Raw genomic sequence first — 21,212 nt, 5'->3', positions numbered from 1 at the left:
GTACGGTCATTTTACTTATAACCCATTTCTTGACTCTTTTGACCCATTATGGCTTACGCCATAAAGTGTCGTTCAAATCTAACGGTTATCGTCAACGTGTGATCGAATTACCGTTTTACCCTTATTATTTATGTTGGTTTACCCTATAAGGTAACCACTCGAAACTCATTATCTATTAGTCATTACATGACCAATTAATCGTATTAGGTCTTTTTAACCATTAAACATGGTTTATTATCGTTGTCTTTTGTTCCGAACCGCACATGTCGTGTCGGAACATCATAATTCAAATAAGAGTTTATATTATTCATAACCTATAAAACCAATAGGTATTAAATAAATGGGGTGTAAGCTTTACTTACCTTGCATCCTGATTATGCTTTTCCTTCTTTCTTGACCCGCTTCATTCCCAAGCTTCCACCTAGCTTGTCAAGCGTCAAACTATCATTGAAATCTGTAAGATGGTTAGATTAGTCATAATTATTTACGACTAGTCCATCCTACGATTCTTATGTCGAATTTATCATTCGATCATATCATTGGTCAATTATCCGGTAAGCATCATTCTTATGCTACCGTTTTTAACCACTTTATTAACCAAGTTCATGTAATCGAATTTCATCAATTTAACACAACTTTGATTGTTTTTAACACATAATGATATCATACATCATTTAACATGAATATATCATCGATTTTTCATCATATCATACTAAACTCACTACTTAGCAAGTATGATTTATATACTTAAACACCTAATTTGTTCAAGTATCATCTTATTAATTTCAGATATGATGATTCTAATCATAATTATATCATCAATTTCATCATATGACTAAAAGAGTAAATTTCAAATCTTTTCCCTTATCTTTATAGTGAATTTCAGGCGGTGTCCTTTATCTTTCAAATTGACGAGTCGTGTACTTAATGTTTTAAAATCTTGCATGGTATGCCCTTTAGCTCTAACTCAGTTAGATTTTTCTGTTAAATATGGTCATGTGACTTGCACGTGAGGGTATTATTGTCATTTCACTTTTTAGGGACTAGTTATGTAAATAAATTAAATACCTAACCATTAAAAAATTAAAAATAAAAACTTAAATATATCTCTGACCTCTCTCTCTCTCTCTCTCTCTCTCCCATTTACCAACAACATCAACCATCTACCATCACAACCACCATCCACCTCACATCACCTGCTGCCATCACAACCACCGCCATCCACCGCACACGGGCAGGTAATTGTTTCGATTGTTGTTTACTCGGTTCTCAGAATTATGACCCGCACCTACAGGACATTTAGACCACGTGTCAGTTGTAGGCTGTTAAAAAAATGGGGGTTTTGATCGGCTGGTGTTTTTGGGGAATCAGGGGTTTTGAAATTGGTGTTTAATAGCGTCGGAATTGGCGGGGGTAGATCTTCACTTTAGTGTTGAATTGCATATAGGAATTGAAATCAGTAATAGTAACCTAGAATTTTCTATTGGGTCTATGTTGATTTGTGCGTTTCTTAATTTGTTATGTAGGTGGAGTTTTCATCCAGCCTTTTGGTTGTATTTCATCCCTTATGCAGGTAAGTTTCAGTCATTGGTGTATATTGAATGTTGTCTTCCAGTTTGTTTGTCTGCTGATGAGAGATAAGTGGTGTGCGGTGGTGGTGATGGCAGCAGGTGATGTGAGGTGGTGGATGGTGATGGTGATGGTGATGGTAAATGGGAGAGAGAGATGTGAGAGATATATCTACTTTTTTATTTTTAATTTTTTTAATGGTTAGGTATTTAATTTATTTACACAACTAGTCTCTGAAAAGTGAATTGACAATAATACCCTCATATGCAAGTCACATGACCAGCTTTAACAGAAAAATCTAAGTGTGTTAGGGCTAAAGGGCATAACGTGCAAGATTTTAAAACATTTAGTACAAGACTCGTCAATTTGAAAGATAAAAGACACCGCCTGAAATTCACTATAAAGATAAATGACAAAATTTGAAATTCACTCAGTATAAAATCATTTCAATATTTTCATACTCTCTTAACGATATTGCTACTTTAAGAGCATATCTCATGTGTGATAAATGGAAATTTTTATCCGGTTTTTCAACATAAATATTCTTCTCTTCACATAACATCAATTGAGAAGTAATCGTATATATGAGTCAGATAATTTTATCAATCTTATATCTTATGACGTTCTACAAACTGATAATGAGATTTAGGTAGTATGACACTCCAGGTATCTTATCTAAACATATTATTCCCTTTCATGATAGTGATAAAAAAACCACAAGTTTGGTTTATGAGTTCTATTCATTAGTATCTATACTACAAGGCATACCATAAAATCATATCATACAATACATGATGTTATAACATGTCACCATAACATGTCACCAAATGAAACATGCATTCATGAAGTACAAGTAGTAAGGAGTTAGAAACGCCAAAGAAACATGCAAATGAAGCTATTTAAATTGGTGTAATCATTTAGCCTAACAGAGGGACAAAAATGACTTTTAGTAGAAGTCTAATTTAACAAGAATTGGAATTTCTTGTGTATGGTCAAGAAATAACCTGTTTATATATGATAATCTTAAAGAGTGGAATGGAATCACGAATTCCATCTTTAATAAAGAGGGTAAAAATGGGATTTTTGGAGATTTCTTCAAAGAATGGTCAAAATGGATCATGTAATGATCCAATACACTTAGAATAATAATTATAAAGTGTTTTAAATTGGTTTGTGACTTAAAGATTTGCGTATGGAAATGTATATCAAAAATAGTAAATTGGTTTTGATTTAAGTTTAGGACGCATATACTAAGGGTTAGTATGCGCTATGGAGGGGCTAGCACATACTAAGGCTTAGTATGCGCCATGGAGGTCTAGCACATACTAAGGGTTAGTATGAGCCATGGAGGTCTAGCAGACACAAACCATGATCCAAATCATGTAATTGTGTTCTAAGGGTTGTATGATGGTTTGAAGTGTCTATACGAGTCCGGATTACTTACATGAGAAATCTGGATGTTCTGAATTCGGTTTAAGTGCAGTTAATTGCTGTTTAGCCTCTGCCAGGGACCATTCGGCAAATCTGCACAAAGCAGTTATTCCCAAGCAAGTTTCCCACCAAAATTAACTATACCCTTCTTTTTTTTAGAATCCTCTACAGGATCTTCTACAGATTTCCTCTACGGAATCCTCCACAGCTCAAACCACATGGTGTTTGGCTTTATAATCCTCTACAGGATCCTCTATAGAATCCCCTCTACAGATTTCCTCTACAGAATTCTCTACAGATTTCTTCTTGTTTGCCATTAAATTCCCTCTTATTATATAATTACATCATTTACAATATAGTACCCATAAATTCAAGCTTTTGTCGTTGTAGTTGTTTGTTTGGTTTTTGCTGTTTCTCGATGTCGTATAATGCTCGACAACCAAAGAGGCGCCGTCTTGCTGATATGGTCGGTAATGTGTTGCCCAGTGCTGCATCCATTAATCTGGTTGCACCTGATATGATGTCCGGAGTTCATCGCAGTCAGTCCATGTGGTTGAAGTCTCTATATTAGATTGCATTAGTTGATGACATCAACTAATGCAATCTAATATTATGACATCAACTAATGGTTTGACTACACCAACTAATGACATCAACTAATGCAATCTAATACTCTACTCGGCGCGCATCCGTGTTCTCGAATCATGGTCGCGGTTCGCGTAGGTCTTCTGCGAGTCGTCCTCAACCTGTTGAAGACCGGTTTGGGCTTTTTCTACCAGCGGATGTTTTCATTTTCGTTGATAATTAGGGCTTTTTGTTGGTCGTTCGAAGCATCACCAGCTGCTACAAGTTGACATGAATGCTGGTTTATAATGTCCGGACATTCTCGGTTCATGCTACACAAACATGGTAAAAATATACATAGTAACGATTATGCTATTATAAAGTTGGCTCTTTGATTGCCTGTGTTTTGATCCCTATTTATAAAACTGAACTTTATGATTAGGTGTATGATTGAATTTGCTCTTCATGTTTAAAAAAAATCTGTTCATATAAAATGATGTTGAAATATCAGTTTCTAATTATGTTTAAAAAGAATCTGTTCATATAAATTTTGCTCTTCAAGAGCCGTCTTGCTAAGTGGAAAGTCAATCTCTTATCTTATGGCGAAAACTCGTTTTTTAATTTATTTTATGTGCAAGAACCCAAATTGGACCCTCTGTATCTCATTTATCCAACCTCCGTTTTGGACACGGTCTGTTGCGTTGGAAAGACCTCACAACATACTACACAAACACATAAAGAACAGATGTATTAATACAAGTCACATACGTTTTAAATATGTCCAAAGTTGGCGAAATATCGTTTTTTTATTTATTTTCTATGCAAGACGCCAAATTGGAGCCTCCGTATCTCATTCATCCAACCTCCGTTTTGGACACGGTCTTGTGCGTTGGAAAGACCTCACAACATACTACACAAACCCATAAAGAACAGATTTATTAATACAAGTCACATACGTTTTAAATATGTCCAAAGTTGGCGAAATATCATTTCTTAATTTATTTTCTATGCAAAACGCCATATTGGAGCTATGTATGTATATGTGTGACCCAAAACGCAAATTTCAACCATTAATATCCCTTTCTTCTAAATGGTATAAGTATTTTGCAACTAACATCGTTTTGTCTAGTTGTGTCAAAAGGGTCTTCAAAGTGGCTAGTTTAACTTGTGTGGTTTTTTTATAGCCACTTAATCGCACTCCATATGTTAAAAGAATCAATGTGAGATAACTAAAAACTCAGTATTTTTTCTTTAACTAAAAAAGACAATTAGAACCCCAATTTAGATGGCTAAATATGACAAAAAGAGCTATATGTGTCAAAACGGTCATCAAAGTGACTAGTTTTGCTTGTGTGGATGTTTTTTATAGCCACTTAATACCACTCCGTTTGTTAAAAAATCAATGTGAGACAACTCAACTTTGCATATTCCAGTCACCAAAACCAATGGTCTATTATGGTTAACTCGATTAACTCTTCAATTAAGGTTAATCTGGTTAACCAATAAACAAGATACCATTTTTTTGAGAACCGGCCGGATATTTTGAGAACTGTTTTGAGGGGGTAAACCGGACCGCCGGTGGTAACGGTTCCCGATCCGGCCCGGGTTTCAAAACACTGGCGTTGACAGAGTAACAGTGAGTCAGTGACAGACTCTATAATAAAGACTTTTCACCATCCTCCATTTTGAATGAAGGAGCACTCTATAATACAATTCACATACGTTTTAAATATGTCTAAAGTTGGCGAAATATCATTTTTTAATTTAGTTCTTACTTCTTAGTCCCTTCCTGACAGCTTTTTTACTTCTTAATGTCCGCTCGACAGCCCCACTCTGGATAATCTTGCTCTTATCTACTGGTTGGCCACAAAGAATTTCCAATTCTGTATGCCTCTTCTTTCGTTCTGGTTTTGAAACTTGTTGACTTTCTACTGCTTCCGGTTGTTTCTGTTGAATTTCTACTGCTTTCCTCTTCTTTCGTGTTTCTTTTGGTTTCTGTTGAGCTATTACTTTTCTGATTGATTCTTTCAAATTAATTCTCAAATCATTAACTTCTTTTATTCCAAAGCACGTCTTCCCAATCTGAAATTTTGAAAAATTGTTAGGGGCTGTTCTTTCGTGTTTCTTTTGGTTTCTGTTGAGCTATTACTTTTCTGATTGATTCTTTCAAATTAATTCTCAAATCATTAACTTCTTTTATTCCAAAGCACGTCTTCCCAATCTCAAATCATTAACTCCATATAATATTTTGTTTATTCCAAAATCATGTTGTTTAGGAAAACTAAGAAACGATTGAAGGAAGAGGGAAAAAAAGACGAGCTTCCTGACTACGTGAAAGTGGAAGTACCAAAAGATGGCAAGACGAAAAAAACCCGTTACAGGTGTCAGTTGAAAGATTTCATTTCAATTGTGGAAGGTTTAAGTGATTGGAAAAAAGATGTTATAAAGAAAACGCCTTTTGCAAAGCTGTTAGAGTTTAAGATGGAAAGTGAAAGCTTAACTCAAAAAAGGGACATGGTTAAGTCACTTGCTAGAAATTTCAACTATAAGAATTCGACCCTAATTGCACGCAAGGGGAGGGAAACCCAGGACATCGAAATTAAAGCTGATGATTTTTCTAAAATCATGGGTATACAAGATGGAAGTGAAGCTGTATTGGATAAGGAAGCGGACAATTCTTTGGTGGAGGAAGCGGGCGCTGCTGTACCACAACTTTCTGCAGAAGAGGACCCTGTAAATCAGGATCCTGTTATCGCTGAGCTTGAAAGTAAATATTGTAACGTTACGAAGAACGGAGGTTACAAAGGTATCGCCATTAAGAATGTTGTAAACGAACTCAAAAAAACTAATGACGAGGATGTTACTAAACAAACCTTTATGTTAACTGCCATGCATTACATTGTGTGTCCTCCCCCGGGGGGTGTATTGAGTAAATCTTATTTAGATTATGTGAAGGATGCAAACAGTTTGGATAAACAACCGTGGGCAACTATAGCAATGAATGATCTAAAATACGGTGTTAAGAATTTCGTTGATGGGAAAGGGGCGGAAAAAAATATTGGCGGGTGCACTTTGTTCTTACAGTTATTTTGTATGAGTTTGAGAGGGTTCCATGACAGTTTAGACTTTTCTAAGATCGACGAAAAGATGATTGAAGAATTCTACATGACATGGATGGTTAGTGAAAATAATATATATTATATTATTTTTATTAATATTATAAATTTTCTGATCTTTGTAACTGATTTTACAGATTGACAATGGTTCGGAAAACAAGAGAAGGAAACTGTTGGCAGATAAGATTGTCAATGACATGAAAAGTGTAGCTAATCTTATCAAGGCCAAGTCAGATTTATTAGATCTGGACTTACTGTTGAATCTCGATGAGTCTATTCAGGAATCTCAGAAGAAGATATCTGCTGCTGCTGTTGCGAATGATGAGATTGAGGGTGTGGAACACCTTTCTGTTCAAGATCTTGAGCCTCAAAAATGGTTGAATGATAACGTTATAAACTTTTACATTAGGTATGTGTGTAACTGTTTTTTCCTTTACCTTCGGTATGGGTTTAAATCTAACTATGTTTTTTCTTTTACCTTTGGCCAGTGAGCTAAAGATGAAGTTGAAAGATAATTCAGCACATTATCATATCTTCAACACGTTTTTTTACGTGAAGTTGCAGCGATATTTCGCGGAGAAAGATCTTTGCACTGAGAAGGTTAGCCGCAGTTCTTTATAATGATACCCGACCCTAATGTTACGGGTCAAGTTGGTGATCCATAATCCATTTAGATGTTAAATAAAGTGTGCCTTTCATTTTGATACGATGGTATCAGTAAGAAGCTTTTTCCATTAATATATTTCACACGTTGATAGAAACTAAAATTATGAGTAGATAAAAACAGAGAATAACAAGATAGTCGGCCCTATTCGAGAGGGGCTGGTCTCCGATTACAATGATATTTCAAAGTAAATGAAAATAAAACCAAGACATAGGAAAAGACTAAGACTCTAGGACTATGTATACTAAGAGTGCAGCTGGATGATTGGTTGGATAATTGCTGGACATTTCCCCTTTAGTTTCCACCATTTAAAGAGTTACTTAATTTAAGATTTGACTTGACTGGTTTGGGTTTCTATCAATACTTCCTGCCCGTAGAAACGACTTGACCTTAAGTCGAGTGGAAGCACTGCACTGAGACGTGCTGATCCCTGCTATTAAACCAGGGCTGCTTGGACCACCAAGTGCTGGAAAGTGGCTTGAATTTTTGTCCTGCACTCCTGCCATTACTTTTCTGATCTTGACTATCTTATGAATCATTTCTTTCAATGGGTGGCTGCACCAAGCAATAAGCCATTCAAAAGTAGGCTGACCCGCTTCATGAACCCAATGATGAGTGAAAATCGATTGAGGCTGAAGGTCAATCCTTTTAACACTTTCATCTCACCGGCAATCCTAAATAGATTCTGAGGTGCTGATCCAACAATTAGCTTATTCGGGTTCGGGTATTTTCATCACCCCTAAATTTATGACTATCATGCTTGAATAGGGAATTGTTGCAAGTCCGTTCGAGAAAGTAAGAAGGTGGTGGGGAAGAGATAATATTTTAAAGAAAAAATATCTTGTTATCCCAATCCATGAATCGTAAGTTTTTCTAAAATATTTACATTCAACTACAATCTATTTCAAATCAGATATATTATTGATTCAACTTATTTTCTTTTATCCAGTTCTCATTGGAGTGTGCTCATTATTTGTACGCCTAATGATACCGTTAATTCAACACTTCTCCTTCACATGGATTCGTATCCTGGTTTGCATAATTCAGATAAGATTTTTAGATTTTTTCAAAGGTGAGACAAAAATAAGCCAAATGATTATTATATCGTGTTGAAAAACTATAACCAATTTAAATCTTTGTTTTTAGGTTTTTGGAGGAAGAATCGAAGTATGCAGTTGGTGAAGTTGAAGCTGGTTGTTCAAACGCAGAAGTTGAAGCTGGTTGTTCAAACGCAGACTTCGGTAACGTTGAAGTATTTAGCATCGAGGTCTAAAACCTAATACACAATTTAATTCTTTTTTTTAGTTTTTGAAATGAAAAATTAGGATTTATGTGATTGATTTTTCTGCCAGGTTCCACATCAGCCAAATTTGTTTGATTGTGGTGTCTACGCTCTTTTATTTGTTCAGAAGTTCATTGAACATGCCCCAGAAGGAGTGGAAAACAAATATCAAAATGTGGTACGTGTTGATTGTTTATTGAGCACTCATTAAACAGCCCCTAACAATTTTTCAAAATTTCAGATTGGGAAGACGTGCTTTGGAATAAAAGAAGTTAATGATTTGAGAATTAATTTGAAAGAATCAATCAGAAAAGTAATAGCTCAACAGAAACCAAAAGAAACACGAAAGAAGAGGAAAGCAGTAGAAATTCAACAGAAACAACCGGAAGCAGTAGAAAGTCAACAAGTTTCAAAACCAGAACGAAAGAAGAGGCATACAGAATTGGAAATTCTTTGTGGCCAACCAGTAGATAAGAGCAAGATTATCCAGAGTGGGGCTGTCGAGCGGACATTAAGAAGTAAAAAAGCTGTCAGGAAGGGACTAAGAAGTAAGAACTAAATTAAAAAATGATATTTCGCCAACTTTAGACATATTTAAAACGTATGTGAATTGTATTATAGAGTGCTCCTTCATTCAAAATGGAGGATGGTGAAAAGTCTTTATTATAGAGTCTGTCACTGACTCACTGTTACTCTGTCAACGCCAGTGTTTTGAAACCCGGGCCGGACCGGGAACCGTTACCACCGGCGGTCCGGTTTACCCCCTCAAAACGGTTCTCAAAATATCCGGCCGGTTCTCAAAATAATGGTATCTTGTTTATTGGTTAACTCGGAAACGCACGGCCATCTTAAACAGAAGGGATTCTCACTTATGTATGTATGTAGCAAACATACTCAAAATAATGTATGTTTGCTACATACATACATACATACATAAGGTTAGGATCATATAAAAACCAAGTTTATTTTTAAAAACCAAAAAACCAAGGCTTAATTTTTTTTTTTGAATTTTTAAAAAAAGTTTTCACCAAATTTTTTTAAAAGATCATATAAATGCTCGGCTATGAAAAAAAAAAGTGAAAAAACAAGCCAAAAAAAATATATTTTTTTTTTTCAAATTTGTGCTATTTTTCAACACCGTCTTTTATACACATGTGTATCCCAGGTTGATACACATGGGATACACATGTGTATCAACATGGGATACACATGTGTATCAACTAAAAATACACGTGTTTATCTTTGATACACATGTGATTTTCGTTGATACACATGTGTATCAACGAAAAATACATATGTTTTTCTTTGATACACATGTGTTTTTCGTTTATACACATGTGTATCAATCTTTGATACACATTTGTATCCATGATACACATGTGTATCATCCTGTGATACACATGTGTATCACCCTGTGCTACACATGTGTATCCATGACGGTGTGACCAAATAGTGCAAAAAGTGAAAAAAAATATTTTTTTTTGGCTTCTTTTTTTCTTTTTCTTTTTATAACCGAGCAATAGGATGATTTTTTAAAAATTTTTGGTGAAAAAAAAAATTGTTGAATGAAAATTGTCAAACCGAACACATGTGTATAAAGAAGGGTTAAATGACATATCTAACGCAATAACCTAACATACGAATAAGGCAACCCAACAATGAGGAAGTTATTGTCGTAATTATTCGTGATGTCGACACGGATAAGGTTTGTTTATTCATTTATTTTTCAAATAATCCATCACTAAATTCATTTTTTCTAATGTTTGGAGACAGTGCTTAAGCATTATACTGTCTCTTAATAGTTTAGACATCATACTGCTTAAGCATTTAATAGTTCAGAACTCTTACTGATTCAACACTTAACCATGTTTGGTTAAAGACAATTTTAACACGTATATTTGTATTCAATGACTCTTCATGATACCTGCATGATACGTATCCGTTTACGGTATGCACATATAATGTATATATATGTAGGCGTTTGGGGGGACAAGTGAAAGTGCACTAATTTTAACGTTATTTTACTAATTTCATGAAAATAAAGTTAAAAGAGGGGGATAGTTAATCATGCATCATGTGGTGGCGTTGAGCCGAAACACAAGAGAATACATCCCTTTTAGGATGTATTTTTGGTTCAAAAAGAGGATCATTATTTGATTTATGCAGATCCCCCCTGAGGTGTTATGATTTAGTCCAAATAGGGGATCTTAAGCACTTAGAAGATTTTGTGCATGTTTAGTAAGATCCCCTTTTAGGATGTATTGTTGGTTCAAAAGGAGGATCAGTAATTGATTTATACAGATCCCCCCTTAGGTGTTATTATTTAGGTCAAATACGAGATCTTAAGCACTTAGAAGATTTTGTAGTCCGGAATTTCGTCAAACCATACAAACCGCATACTTTCATAAAGCCTATACACACCAAATACTTCTACACATTGTTCTCAATGTAATCTTTGGGCTCTCAATTTTTATGAGGATATTTCTAGATTAGTAAACATGCTTGAAAGAATCATGTTTAGTCCGACCAGCTGTTGTTGAGCAACCTTTTCGCGTACAAAGTGAAAGTCAATTTCAACATGCTTTGTTCTCGCATGAAACACTGGATTAGCAGATAAGTAGGTAGCTCCCAAGTTGTCACACCACAATGTAGGAGCAGTGGTGATAGGAACACACAATTCACGAAGAAGTTTCTCTAGCCAAGTCAGTTCAGCAACAGTGTCGGCCAGCGCCTTGTATTCAGATTCTGTGGATGACCGAGAGACAGTCTTCTGTTTACGAGCAGCCCAAGAAACAAGATTGTTACCTAGATAAATGGCAAATCCCCCGGTGGAGCGACGGTCATCCGGGCAGCCAGCCCAATCAGAATCAGAATACGCTGTAAGAGATGCGTCGGTATAAGCATGAAGTAACGAGGCAGATTTATGATGCAATAAAAGACCAAAATCAGATGTGCCCCGAAGATATCGCAGTACCCGTTTAACAGCTGACCAATGATTAACCGTGGGAGAATGCATAAACTGGCAGAATTTGTTGACTGCAAATGTCAGATCTGGGCGAGATAACGTAACATACTGAAGAGCCCCAACAATTTGTCGATACTGAACCGGGTTATCATATGGGGCGCTGTCACCAAGTGTTTGATTGGCAGAAGTGGTCATGGGTGAAGGAACCGGTTTGGCTTGAGAAAGCCCAGCCCGGCTTAGTAATTCCAAAATATATTTCTTTTAAGACAATAAGATATCTTTGCCATGTTGCACAATCTCAATCCCCAGAAAGTAGGACAACTTCCCTAAGTCTTGAACCGCAAAAGTGGTGCTAAGAAGATGAACAATGTTATCAATGGCAGCAGGATTATTGCCAGTGAGGATAATATCATCCACATAAACCAGCATATATAATAGAGTGTTCCCTACTGAATAAATAAACAAGGAGGGATCTGTTTTGGATCCTCTAAATCCAAGGGCAATTAGAGCAGATGACAGCCGATGAAACCACGCCCGTGGAGCCTGTTTAAGCCCATAAAGAGACTTATGAAGAAGACACACATGATCTGGTCTTTGAGGATCAATAAAACCAGGTGGTTGTTGGAGATAAACAGTTTCTTTGAGATCACCATGCAAAAAGGCATTTTGTATATCCAATTGTCGAAGAGACCACCCTCTCGTGACAGCAATAGACAAGACAACACGAATGGTAGTAGCCTTGACAACCGGGCTAAATGTATCATGATAATCCACACCCGGTTGTTGGCGAAAACCTTTAGCTACAAGACGCGCTTTGTAACGCGTGACAGCTCCAGTTTGATCCTGTTTTAATTTGTATACCCATTTGCAATCCACAACATTCATATTTTGACTACGTGGAACTAAAGACCAAGTGCCGTTTCGAACAAGCGCCGAGTATTCTTCAGCCATGGCTTTCCGCCAGTGAGGATCTTTGTTGGCAATAGCAAAGGACACGGGTTCAGTACCCGGGGAGATGGTTGTAGTGTAGGAGGAAGGATTGTACCGAGAAGGTTGTTTCGGATTGGGTCGCAAATTAGGTGGGCGGGTTCGAGGTGGCGGTGGAGGAGGAGGAACAGGTATGGAGGATGAAACAGATGGAGGAGTGGAAGTAGTGTTTGTAGGTGAGGATGCCGAAGGGGGTGGTGGAGTTGAGTTGGATATGGGGGTTGATGTATGGGTTGGTGATGTAGGGGCTGGTGATGTGGAGTGGGCTGGTGGGGTGGATGTTTGGGCTTGGGCTGGTGGGTGTGAGTGGGCCGATGTGGTAGGTGTTTGATCTGGTGATATAGGTGGAGTGGGATAAGAGGAATAATAAGGAGATTGTGGTGTTGGTTGGGCAGAAGATGGGGATGGTTGAAAAGGAAAGGCATGTTCATTAAAGCGAACATGACGAGCAATATAAAGCCGGTTAGAGTGGAGATCAAAGCACCGGTATCCGTAATGTGAGGTGCTATATCCGAGAAAAACACACGGAATGGATCGAAAATCCATTTTGTGAGAATTGTAGGCTCGAAGATGTGGGTAGCATTGGCACCCAAAAACCCGAAGAAAAGAGTAATCGGGTTTGCGATGGAAAAGATGTTCAAATGGAGACATATGTGAGTTGTAGCGAGAAGGCATCCGGTTAATTAAGTAAACTGCCGTGCCAAAAGCAAAGTGCCAGAATTTTTGTGGAACATGAGACTGGGCGAGTAAAGTAAGCCCAGTTTCAACGACGTGGCGATTACGACGCTCAACGACGCCATTCTGTTCACTTGTATGTGGACATGAAAGTCTGTGGATAATACCATGTTCTAAAAAGAAAGGGGATAATTTTCGAAACTCACCTCCCCAGTTGGTTTGGACCGATTTAAGTTTTGTTTTAAACTGTCGTTCAGCCATGGTTATGAAGTGTTGGAAAGTGATAAACACATCAGATTTAAGTTTTAAGGGAAAGAACCACATGAATTTAGAATAATGATCAACACATAATAAAAAATAATGGTGACCATCATACGAAGAAACTGGTGCAGGGCCCCAAACATCACAAATAACCAAATCTAAGACATGTGAACTTTTATAATCAGATAAAGGTAATGAAAGTTTGGAAGATTTTCCCACAAAACAAGAATCACAAGCAAAACCAGAATTTTTGTCTGAAACAGGTAAAAAATACTTAGAAAGCATAGAATTTAAAGTTTGATGATGTGGATGACCAAGCCTTTGATGCCAAGTCTTGTACGAAGCACGAGCAGTGGAGAAAGCAACTTTGGGAACATCCTGAATCCGAGGAAGACAGAATGAGTAAAGACCATCATTGCTGGGACCCGTGAGGAGGGTAGTGCGTGTAAACTTGTCCTTCACAGAAAAGAAAGTAGAGTGAAATTCAAAGAAAACGTTATTATCATGACAAAATTGTTGAACGGAAAGGAGGTTTTGTTTAATTGTTGGAACATGAAGGATATTGTTTAGGGAAAAAGTTCGGTTTGGAGAATAATAACGAGAAGAACCAATATGAAGGATTGGGAGAGCCTTACCATCACCAACAAAAAGATTGTCCCCACCATTATATGGTTCAGAATACTCAAAGCTTGAAAGATCAGGTGTCACATGGTGAGTAGAACCGGTATCCGGACACCAAGAGGTGGAAGCTTGTGAGCGGGCATCAGCATAATTGGCAGACGGTGAACGACCACGCATGGTAGACGGGTCTCGGTTGGGGCACTGAGAGGGGATGTGGCCAATTCCACATCGAATACATGTACCAAAAACTGTGTTCTGGGTAGATGCCCATGAAAACTGGTTGCGGTTGTTGCTGTTCTGATTACGGTGATTGTAGTTTGTATTGTTGTTGTAAAAACCTCGCCCCCGTCTGTTGTTTTGATCACGACCCCTAGTATTTCCAGAACGGTTGGTGTAATAAGCTTGAGGTTGAGGTAAAGCTGGTTGCAAGGACTGGGGCTGAATGCTCAGTTGGTTAACAAGTTGTTGTAAGGCTTGGATGGTGGGAGAGTGAGAGGGGCCGAGAGGAGATGTAGCGGGTACGGGGTTGTTGGTTGCGGCTGTGAATGCCTGGGCAGGAGGGACAGTGGGTAAAGATTTTTTGATCATAAAGTCATGGTCAGAAATCAGGGCATGTAATTCGTTAAAAGCAGTAGGGAATTGTCGAGTGAGAATGTTACTCTTAAGTGCATGGTACTCGTCTCGTAATCCAGCAACAACCAACATAACCAGATCCTTTTCTTTTACCGGTTCACCAATATTGGCTAAAGCGTCCGCGTACTCTTGTGCTCGTTCAAGGTAGGCGGATGATGCTTCATCACTTTTCATCTCGATTTTCAGCAGTTGTTGTTTGAGAGTAAATTCTCGGGAGATAGTGTTGGGTGAATAGGCTCGTTCAAGAGCCAACCAGAGTTCACGTGATGTGCTAGTGTGTTGAACATGACTGAAGGCAGATTCGGAGATAGTTGAAAGGATGAGCATACGAATATGAGCATCGTTTGATAGCCATGTGGTGTGATTAGGGTTTGGTTGTGGTTCTGGTGGTGGTCGATCAGCAGCAGGGGAGGGTGGTTGAATAGTGGCTGGTGGACATGGGATTGTGCCATCCACATAGCCATAGAGATTGTTTGTAAGCAAAAAGGGTTGAAGTATAGCCTTCCAATATCCATAATTTGTGGGAGAGAGTTTGAATGAGAATTTGTGAGAGTTGTGGGTTGTTTTGGCAGCATCAGAGAATGGCTGTAAAAGGGCCATGTTGATCAGCGTTCCCAGTTCCTTAATGTCGAAAGCGGTGCTACTACTAAATGAGGGGAGACGTTCTCTTCGTATAAAGATGCCAAAAAAGCAATACTCTGTATTGTTTTTCCTGAATTTGAACATATAAAGGTAAGAAGTTAAGTTTTAAGAGCATTCACATTGGACACTCTATCTCCATCTATATATTTAAATGAAAAAGTATATTTTTCTTTAAATTTTGTTAATTCCTAAAAACCCTCTCGCATCCTACCCTCTATCTCTACCTCTATCTTACTCACATTAACTTATTTTATTATTATTTTCTCTTTCCTACACACTCATAAAAAATATAGAGGGTTGAATATAACCCTCTAAATATAGAGATGTAGTTCATTCTCTTTAAAATTTTCTCTATTATAAAGGTTCCAATGTAGTGGTTTTTTTGTTGTTTCTTCTACCTTTTCCTCTATATTATATAGAATGTCCACATATAGAGGCTCCAATGTGAATGCTCTAATATATAGAGTAAAATGCCATTTTTGTCCCTGAGGTTTGGCCAGTTTTGCGAATTTCGTCCAAAGGTTTGTTTTTTCGCATCTGGGCCCAAAAGGTTTGTCGATCTTGCCATTTTCATCCGGCTCGTTAACTCCATCTATTTTTCTCTGTTAATAGGTATTTTCGTCTTTTTTGTTAACTTAAAGGGCAATTCGCTCTTTTTCACTTAAATGCTTGTACATAAAGTGAAGAAGACCGAATCGTCGTTTAAGTTAACAAAAATGACGAAAATACCACTTAATGGAAAAAATGGATGGAGTTAACGAGCCGGGTGAAAATGGCAAGATTTCAAACCTTTTGAATCCAAATGCGAAAAAACAAACCTTTGAACGAAAGTCGCAAAACTGGCCAAACCTCATAAACAAAAATGGCATTTTACTCCTAACATATAAAAAAAAGATTTAAAAAAAGAAAAACATACCAAGACCCATTTCGTCTGCAAGTATCACATGTGTTTGTTTAGACCATGAGAAACGCAAGAAATTCAACCCTTCAAGCTGGTACGGATGGAGCTCGCCTATAGTTACACCAAATTAAAATTATTTAATATATTATCCCGCATCAAAACAGAACGAACCACAATATCAAAAATAAATATTTTAATACCTCCGGGAAGAAACTCGGGACTTTTTTCAAACTGCTGAAACTCTTTTGACTTGTTTTTCGAGTCAAACCCATCACGAACGTTGCTTTTTTGTTTCCTTAGTTTTCGATATCGAGACTGCAGTCTATTAAAATTCTCGATTTGTTGCTGAAATGATGCGATATCCGATTCCGATTCCCAATAACATTCGTCGTAGTTAAGTCCTACCCATTTTACTAGATATTCCTTTTCCTGATCATCTTGCCTGATTCATTCGATTAATATAAGTATTAAATGTTAAATATTAAATATAAGTCAACCATAATAAACAACGGGTTTTTTTTCCGAATAATCACCTGCATGCAAGAATTCGATCAACCATCGTATATTCGGGCCTAATCGGGACAAAATCATCTTCTGAGCTGTTGCCGACAGGCATTTGCTTGCGAAAGTTGTTTACTTTTGTCCTCAAACGAGGCAGTTCCTTGTAAGCTTTTATAAACTCCTTTTCCGGCACCCTAATATTTAAAAAAGAAATCTGAATTACCCAAAAAAAAATCTTAAAATAAATTTAGTTTTTAACAGAATAAGTACAAGTATATAACTATATACCATGTGCAATGAAGATAAGATAATCCTTTCCATTTAACGAGATATTGTTTCACAAATATCTGTTTTGAACCAAGTTTCGAAGCATCACCGTCATCAGCGACCGTAGGCCTCATTTCGCAGTCCAGAATCTTTTCTATATCGTTTAGAGGATTAACCTGCCGGTACAGTATAGAATTATAAGTGCGAAATGCATATAATTAATATAGTTTTTTTTGATAACATACGCATTTTGGACATCTCCAGGCGGTGGGAAGAGGAGCTTTTAGACGAGGCATTAAACACTTGGGGTGGTATTCATACGTGCACGTTTCACAAACGAGTAGATTCCCAGATTCACCACAGGCGTTACATGAATCCTCTTTCTGGAAATTTATAACCAAATGATTGTTTTAAGAACTAGTGCAATAAATATACTTTTGTTCAGAATCTAAGACGTTATTGAGTTTATAAAGATGGAAATGAAAGTACCGCGTCGTCTCTGACAATTTTCTCGAAATCTTCGGATTTTTTAGATTTACCGAACAGGAGGTCTGACTCCTCGTCAGATTCATCCAAGCTATAGCGAGGCCTTGAATCGGATCTAACACGAAGTCTTTCAACTAAACTACTCATTTTCTGCAACATAACCAACATATTCATTGTCATTAATTGATCATAAAAAATATAAGGTGGATACGGTAACCACTAGTTACTGTTGTGTCTATTTCAAAAGAATATTATAAGACAGCACAGTTATACAGGCTAACATACCACCCCTAAAAGGTAAACGAAAAAGGATCCTTAAATGGTATGATGTAATAACAAAAGGAAAAATTACAAGTTTGTCCTTTATCTTTATACCACTTTTCAGGCGGTGTCCTTTCTAACGAATGTTGACAGGCGGTGTCCTTTACTATGTATTTTGTTGCAAGTTTAGTCCTTTACACCCAACCCAGTTAAAAAACCCTGTTAATTGTTGGGTGTAAAGGACTAAACTTGCAACAAAATACCTAGGTAAAGGACTAAACTTGTACCAAAATACCTAGTAAAGGACGCTGCCTGTCAACAATTAACAGGGTTTTTTAACTGGGTTGGGTGTAAAGGACTAAACTTGCAACAAAATACCTAGTAAAGGACACCGCCTGTCAACATTCGTTAAAAAGGACACCGCCTGAAAAGTGGTATAAAGATAAAGGACAAAACTTGTAAATTTTCCATAACAAAACCCTAACGCATAATCGGATATATCAAAAGATAATAGTTAGATGTGCCAGAAAGTCTACAAACCTTTTATCAAACTCGTATTTTTATGAATGAGATCAAACTTTAAGGATATTATTAATAGAAGCGTACAATAAAGCGACGTGCCAATGTGCAAACCACACATTGGTGCTTTCTGAAAAAAGACACATGGGTAGCTAGATACAATAAAATCCTAAACGGCGTCCACAACTAGCCTCAAATGGTAAAGATAATGCACAATCCTTTTAACTTAATTTAAATCTTGCTGAAACCTTTAGGGCAACACCGGTAATAAGAAAGAACGCACACGTGCAACAATGAGAATTTCACCATACAATGCACATAAACCATATTGTAACAAAACAAAAACCAAACTTTAAGATAAGGATAATACTTTAAGGGTAAATCCTTAGGAACCCTAATACCATAGTTGTTAAAAGCCATCGCCTCTTGCGCCTAGGCCCATTTTTCAGGCGAGGCGAGGCAGTTGCGCTTTAAGTCGAGGAAATTGCGCTTTAACTCTCTAGGTGATGGTTCAGGCGCACATTCCGGCAAGATGTCTAGATTCCGGCTAAATTCCGACAAGATTCTAGCCAAATTTCTACTTTTAATCAAGGAAAACTATTTTTCTACACTAATACACTAATATTTTGGTACTAATTAGATGATATAAAGTGTTACATAATAGACTTTATTTATTTTATTTGAAGAATAATATTCTTTTTCTAATACATAATATATTTTTCAATTTTTTTCATTATGCGCTTTATTTTTCTTAGGCCCACGCTTATTTTGCGCTTTGCTCCTAGGCCCCAGGCGAGGCCTATGAGTCTTGAGTGCGCCTAGTGCCTTTAATAACTATGCCTAATACATTAAACCATTCATCTCTCAGAAAGAATATACAACAAATTTAGATACACAGTTATAAAAATCCTAAAAACAGAATATCACAATAGACATATACTTAAATTCAGTGATGTTGTACCATGAGTAATGAACTTATGGCATTTTGAAACCCTAATTTGTGTGATTAAAGTTTCTACCAAAAACAACCCTAGTTTCACAAAGATTTTGTATGCACATGAATTACGTGCTACATATAATGAAATTCATGACATTTTTCAAAGAAATGTGAAAGAAAAAACTAAATTTCAACGTCAAATTAGACATGAATTTGTGTAATAAAAGTTAGGGTTTCTACCAAACAACCCTAATTTCACAAAAAAAAAGCTCTACATACACATGAATTACATGTTACATATAAGTTATAATAAGTAAAATGTAGCTACCTCAATGTCAAAATCAAAACCCCTCATAAACAAACTCAAATAACGCCACCAAATCACGTCAATTTGAACGCACAAATCATTTCAAAATTAGGGTTTAACCGAACTACCTGAAACCACAAGGATCTTGCACCTTCGTACCAAATTCAAACCCACGTGACGGAGATTTAACGCTTCAGTACACAAAATCAAAATCCTGCTGTAAATTTAAACAACAATTGCAAGCAATTTGGTGTTAGGGTTTCAAGAAAATTGGAAGTTAACGAGCGAGTGTGTGTACATGTAATAATAAGCAATAAGAAAGAGAGTAATTGAGAATTGACCTGATGATGACGAGATTCTGTGTTGAAATCTGTGATTCTTGAGTTGGAAGTGGATGAATTTGGGGAAACTCAACCCTTCTGTGTACTTGAAAGTGAGATTTCCCTAAACACTTGTGGTTTTCTTTACCCTTTTCTTTTGCTTTTCTTTTTAACTCATTTTATTACTAGGTTTTTCTTTATTAAATAAATAAAGTTGGATTGGAAATGGGTTAGGTAATCTTTAAGGATGATAATGGGCCGGGTATCTGAATGTAAAATGGGCCGGGTTATTTAGGGCATGTTTGGCTAAGTTTTTTGAAACAATTTATTGATTTATTGGCTTTTTGTAAAGTCATAAGCTTCAAAATGATATTTGGCAACAATGGTGTATGTAAGGGGAAAAAGTCAATAAATCGATAAGTCACTCCATACTGACTTTTTCAAAAAGCCATGGCTTGTATCGTGAAAGCACATGCACTCGTAACCGCTTCTTCCTCCTCCGCGATTTGTTCGGGTGAAAAAATCTTCGGTAAATATCGGTGAATGAATCTTCCGATTGGGAACCAATTATTTTTTAGAAGAAAGTAGGAGTAATTTTGATGAATGAGAGTGTGGTTGAGGTGAATGTTTAAGAAAGATAAATGATATATATATATATATATATATATATATATATATATATATATATATTATTTAGGATTTTTTTATTAGCATACGACCGTTTCTAACGGTCAAAAATTTGAATTCCTTTCTTCCTCGCGCCGCGGTGCAGGTCACGGGAGCTCCATTTTTATCCCCCATAGCGTCCCCTGTAATGGTGTTGGGCGGCGCTATGGGGCTCCACAGCCAAATCCGCCGTGATATGGCGCTGCATCACGGAGGCTCTTAGGTAAATAAGTTTCTAGTTCAAGGTCGTATACTAAATAAAATATTAAAATTAGTAAGTTAGATTTATGAAGACATTTAGTGTTAGAGAATAACTAGCCATGTTACATTAACCTAGAACTAACGAAGCATTACGCTGCCTAGATATTGGGGGCGCCTTTGACCACATGCCCTTTGGGCGCTAACACATTAAAAGGGGAAGGTGCTTTTAATGTGCGGCACATTCTATTCCAACTAATCACATGGTTATTTTTTGCTTTTTTGTTTTTATTTTATTTTTAAGATTTTTTGTTTTAGTTATTTAGCTATACTTACTTATAGGGGTGTTCTTCGGGTTTTTTTCTCGGGTTTCGGGTTTTTCGGGTCGGGTTGTTCGGGTTTTTGGCTAGGAAAAAGTGACCCGATAACCAAACCATTT

General features: G+C 36.9%; 2 protein-coding genes across 9 annotated transcripts; one reads left to right on the top strand and one right to left on the bottom strand.

The window, feature by feature from the left end:
- Nucleotides 1–359: 359 nt before the first annotated feature.
- Nucleotides 360–20,084, bottom strand: LOC110884355 (CHD3-type chromatin-remodeling factor PICKLE). Of its 8 annotated transcripts, none has more exons than XR_004864447.1 (10): nucleotides 19,931–20,084; nucleotides 19,718–19,806; nucleotides 17,569–17,715; nucleotides 17,325–17,462; nucleotides 17,101–17,255; nucleotides 16,845–17,006; nucleotides 16,512–16,753; nucleotides 16,327–16,422; nucleotides 5,340–5,785; nucleotides 4,285–4,474 (listed from the first exon to the last, which is right to left on the bottom strand). XR_004864447.1 is itself a non-coding variant. In XM_035976248.1 (10 exons), exons 9-10 carry the CDS (start codon nucleotides 14,177–14,179, stop codon nucleotides 11,853–11,855), a joined length of 2,148 nt encoding a protein of 715 aa, XP_035832141.1. In that variant the 5' UTR covers nucleotides 14,180–15,480; nucleotides 16,327–16,422; nucleotides 16,512–16,753; nucleotides 16,845–17,006; nucleotides 17,101–17,255; nucleotides 17,325–17,462; nucleotides 17,569–17,715; nucleotides 19,718–19,806; nucleotides 19,931–20,084; the 3' UTR covers nucleotides 9,689–11,852. The 8 variants fall into 8 exon arrangements, 7 of the variants coding, with proteins under 7 accessions (XP_035832150.1, XP_035832151.1, XP_035832153.1 ...); XM_035976248.1 differs by lacking the exons at nucleotides 4,285–4,474; nucleotides 5,340–5,785 and adding exons at nucleotides 9,689–13,970; nucleotides 14,150–15,480; XM_035976254.1 differs by lacking the exons at nucleotides 4,285–4,474; nucleotides 5,340–5,785 and adding exons at nucleotides 9,689–13,970; nucleotides 14,150–15,480 and having other exon boundaries at nucleotides 19,718–19,803.
- On the top strand, nucleotides 5,792–9,386 carry LOC110884344. Its single transcript, XM_022132054.2, has 8 exons — nucleotides 5,792–6,741; nucleotides 6,818–7,089; nucleotides 7,169–7,280; nucleotides 8,113–8,207; nucleotides 8,294–8,416; nucleotides 8,491–8,611; nucleotides 8,697–8,804; nucleotides 8,868–9,386. The coding sequence occupies exons 1-8, from the start codon at nucleotides 5,830–5,832 to the stop codon at nucleotides 9,183–9,185; spliced, it is 2,061 nt and encodes a 686-aa protein (XP_021987746.1). The 5' UTR covers nucleotides 5,792–5,829; the 3' UTR covers nucleotides 9,186–9,386.
- Nucleotides 20,085–21,212: the final 1,128 nt, after the last annotated feature.

The sequence above is a fragment of the Helianthus annuus genome, chromosome 1 (genome assembly GCF_002127325.2).
Source record: "Helianthus annuus cultivar XRQ/B chromosome 1, HanXRQr2.0-SUNRISE, whole genome shotgun sequence".
NCBI lineage: Eukaryota > Viridiplantae > Streptophyta > Magnoliopsida > Asterales > Asteraceae > Helianthus > Helianthus annuus.
Note: the sequence above shows the minus strand (reverse complement) of the source record. Positions and strands in the feature narration are given on the sequence as shown.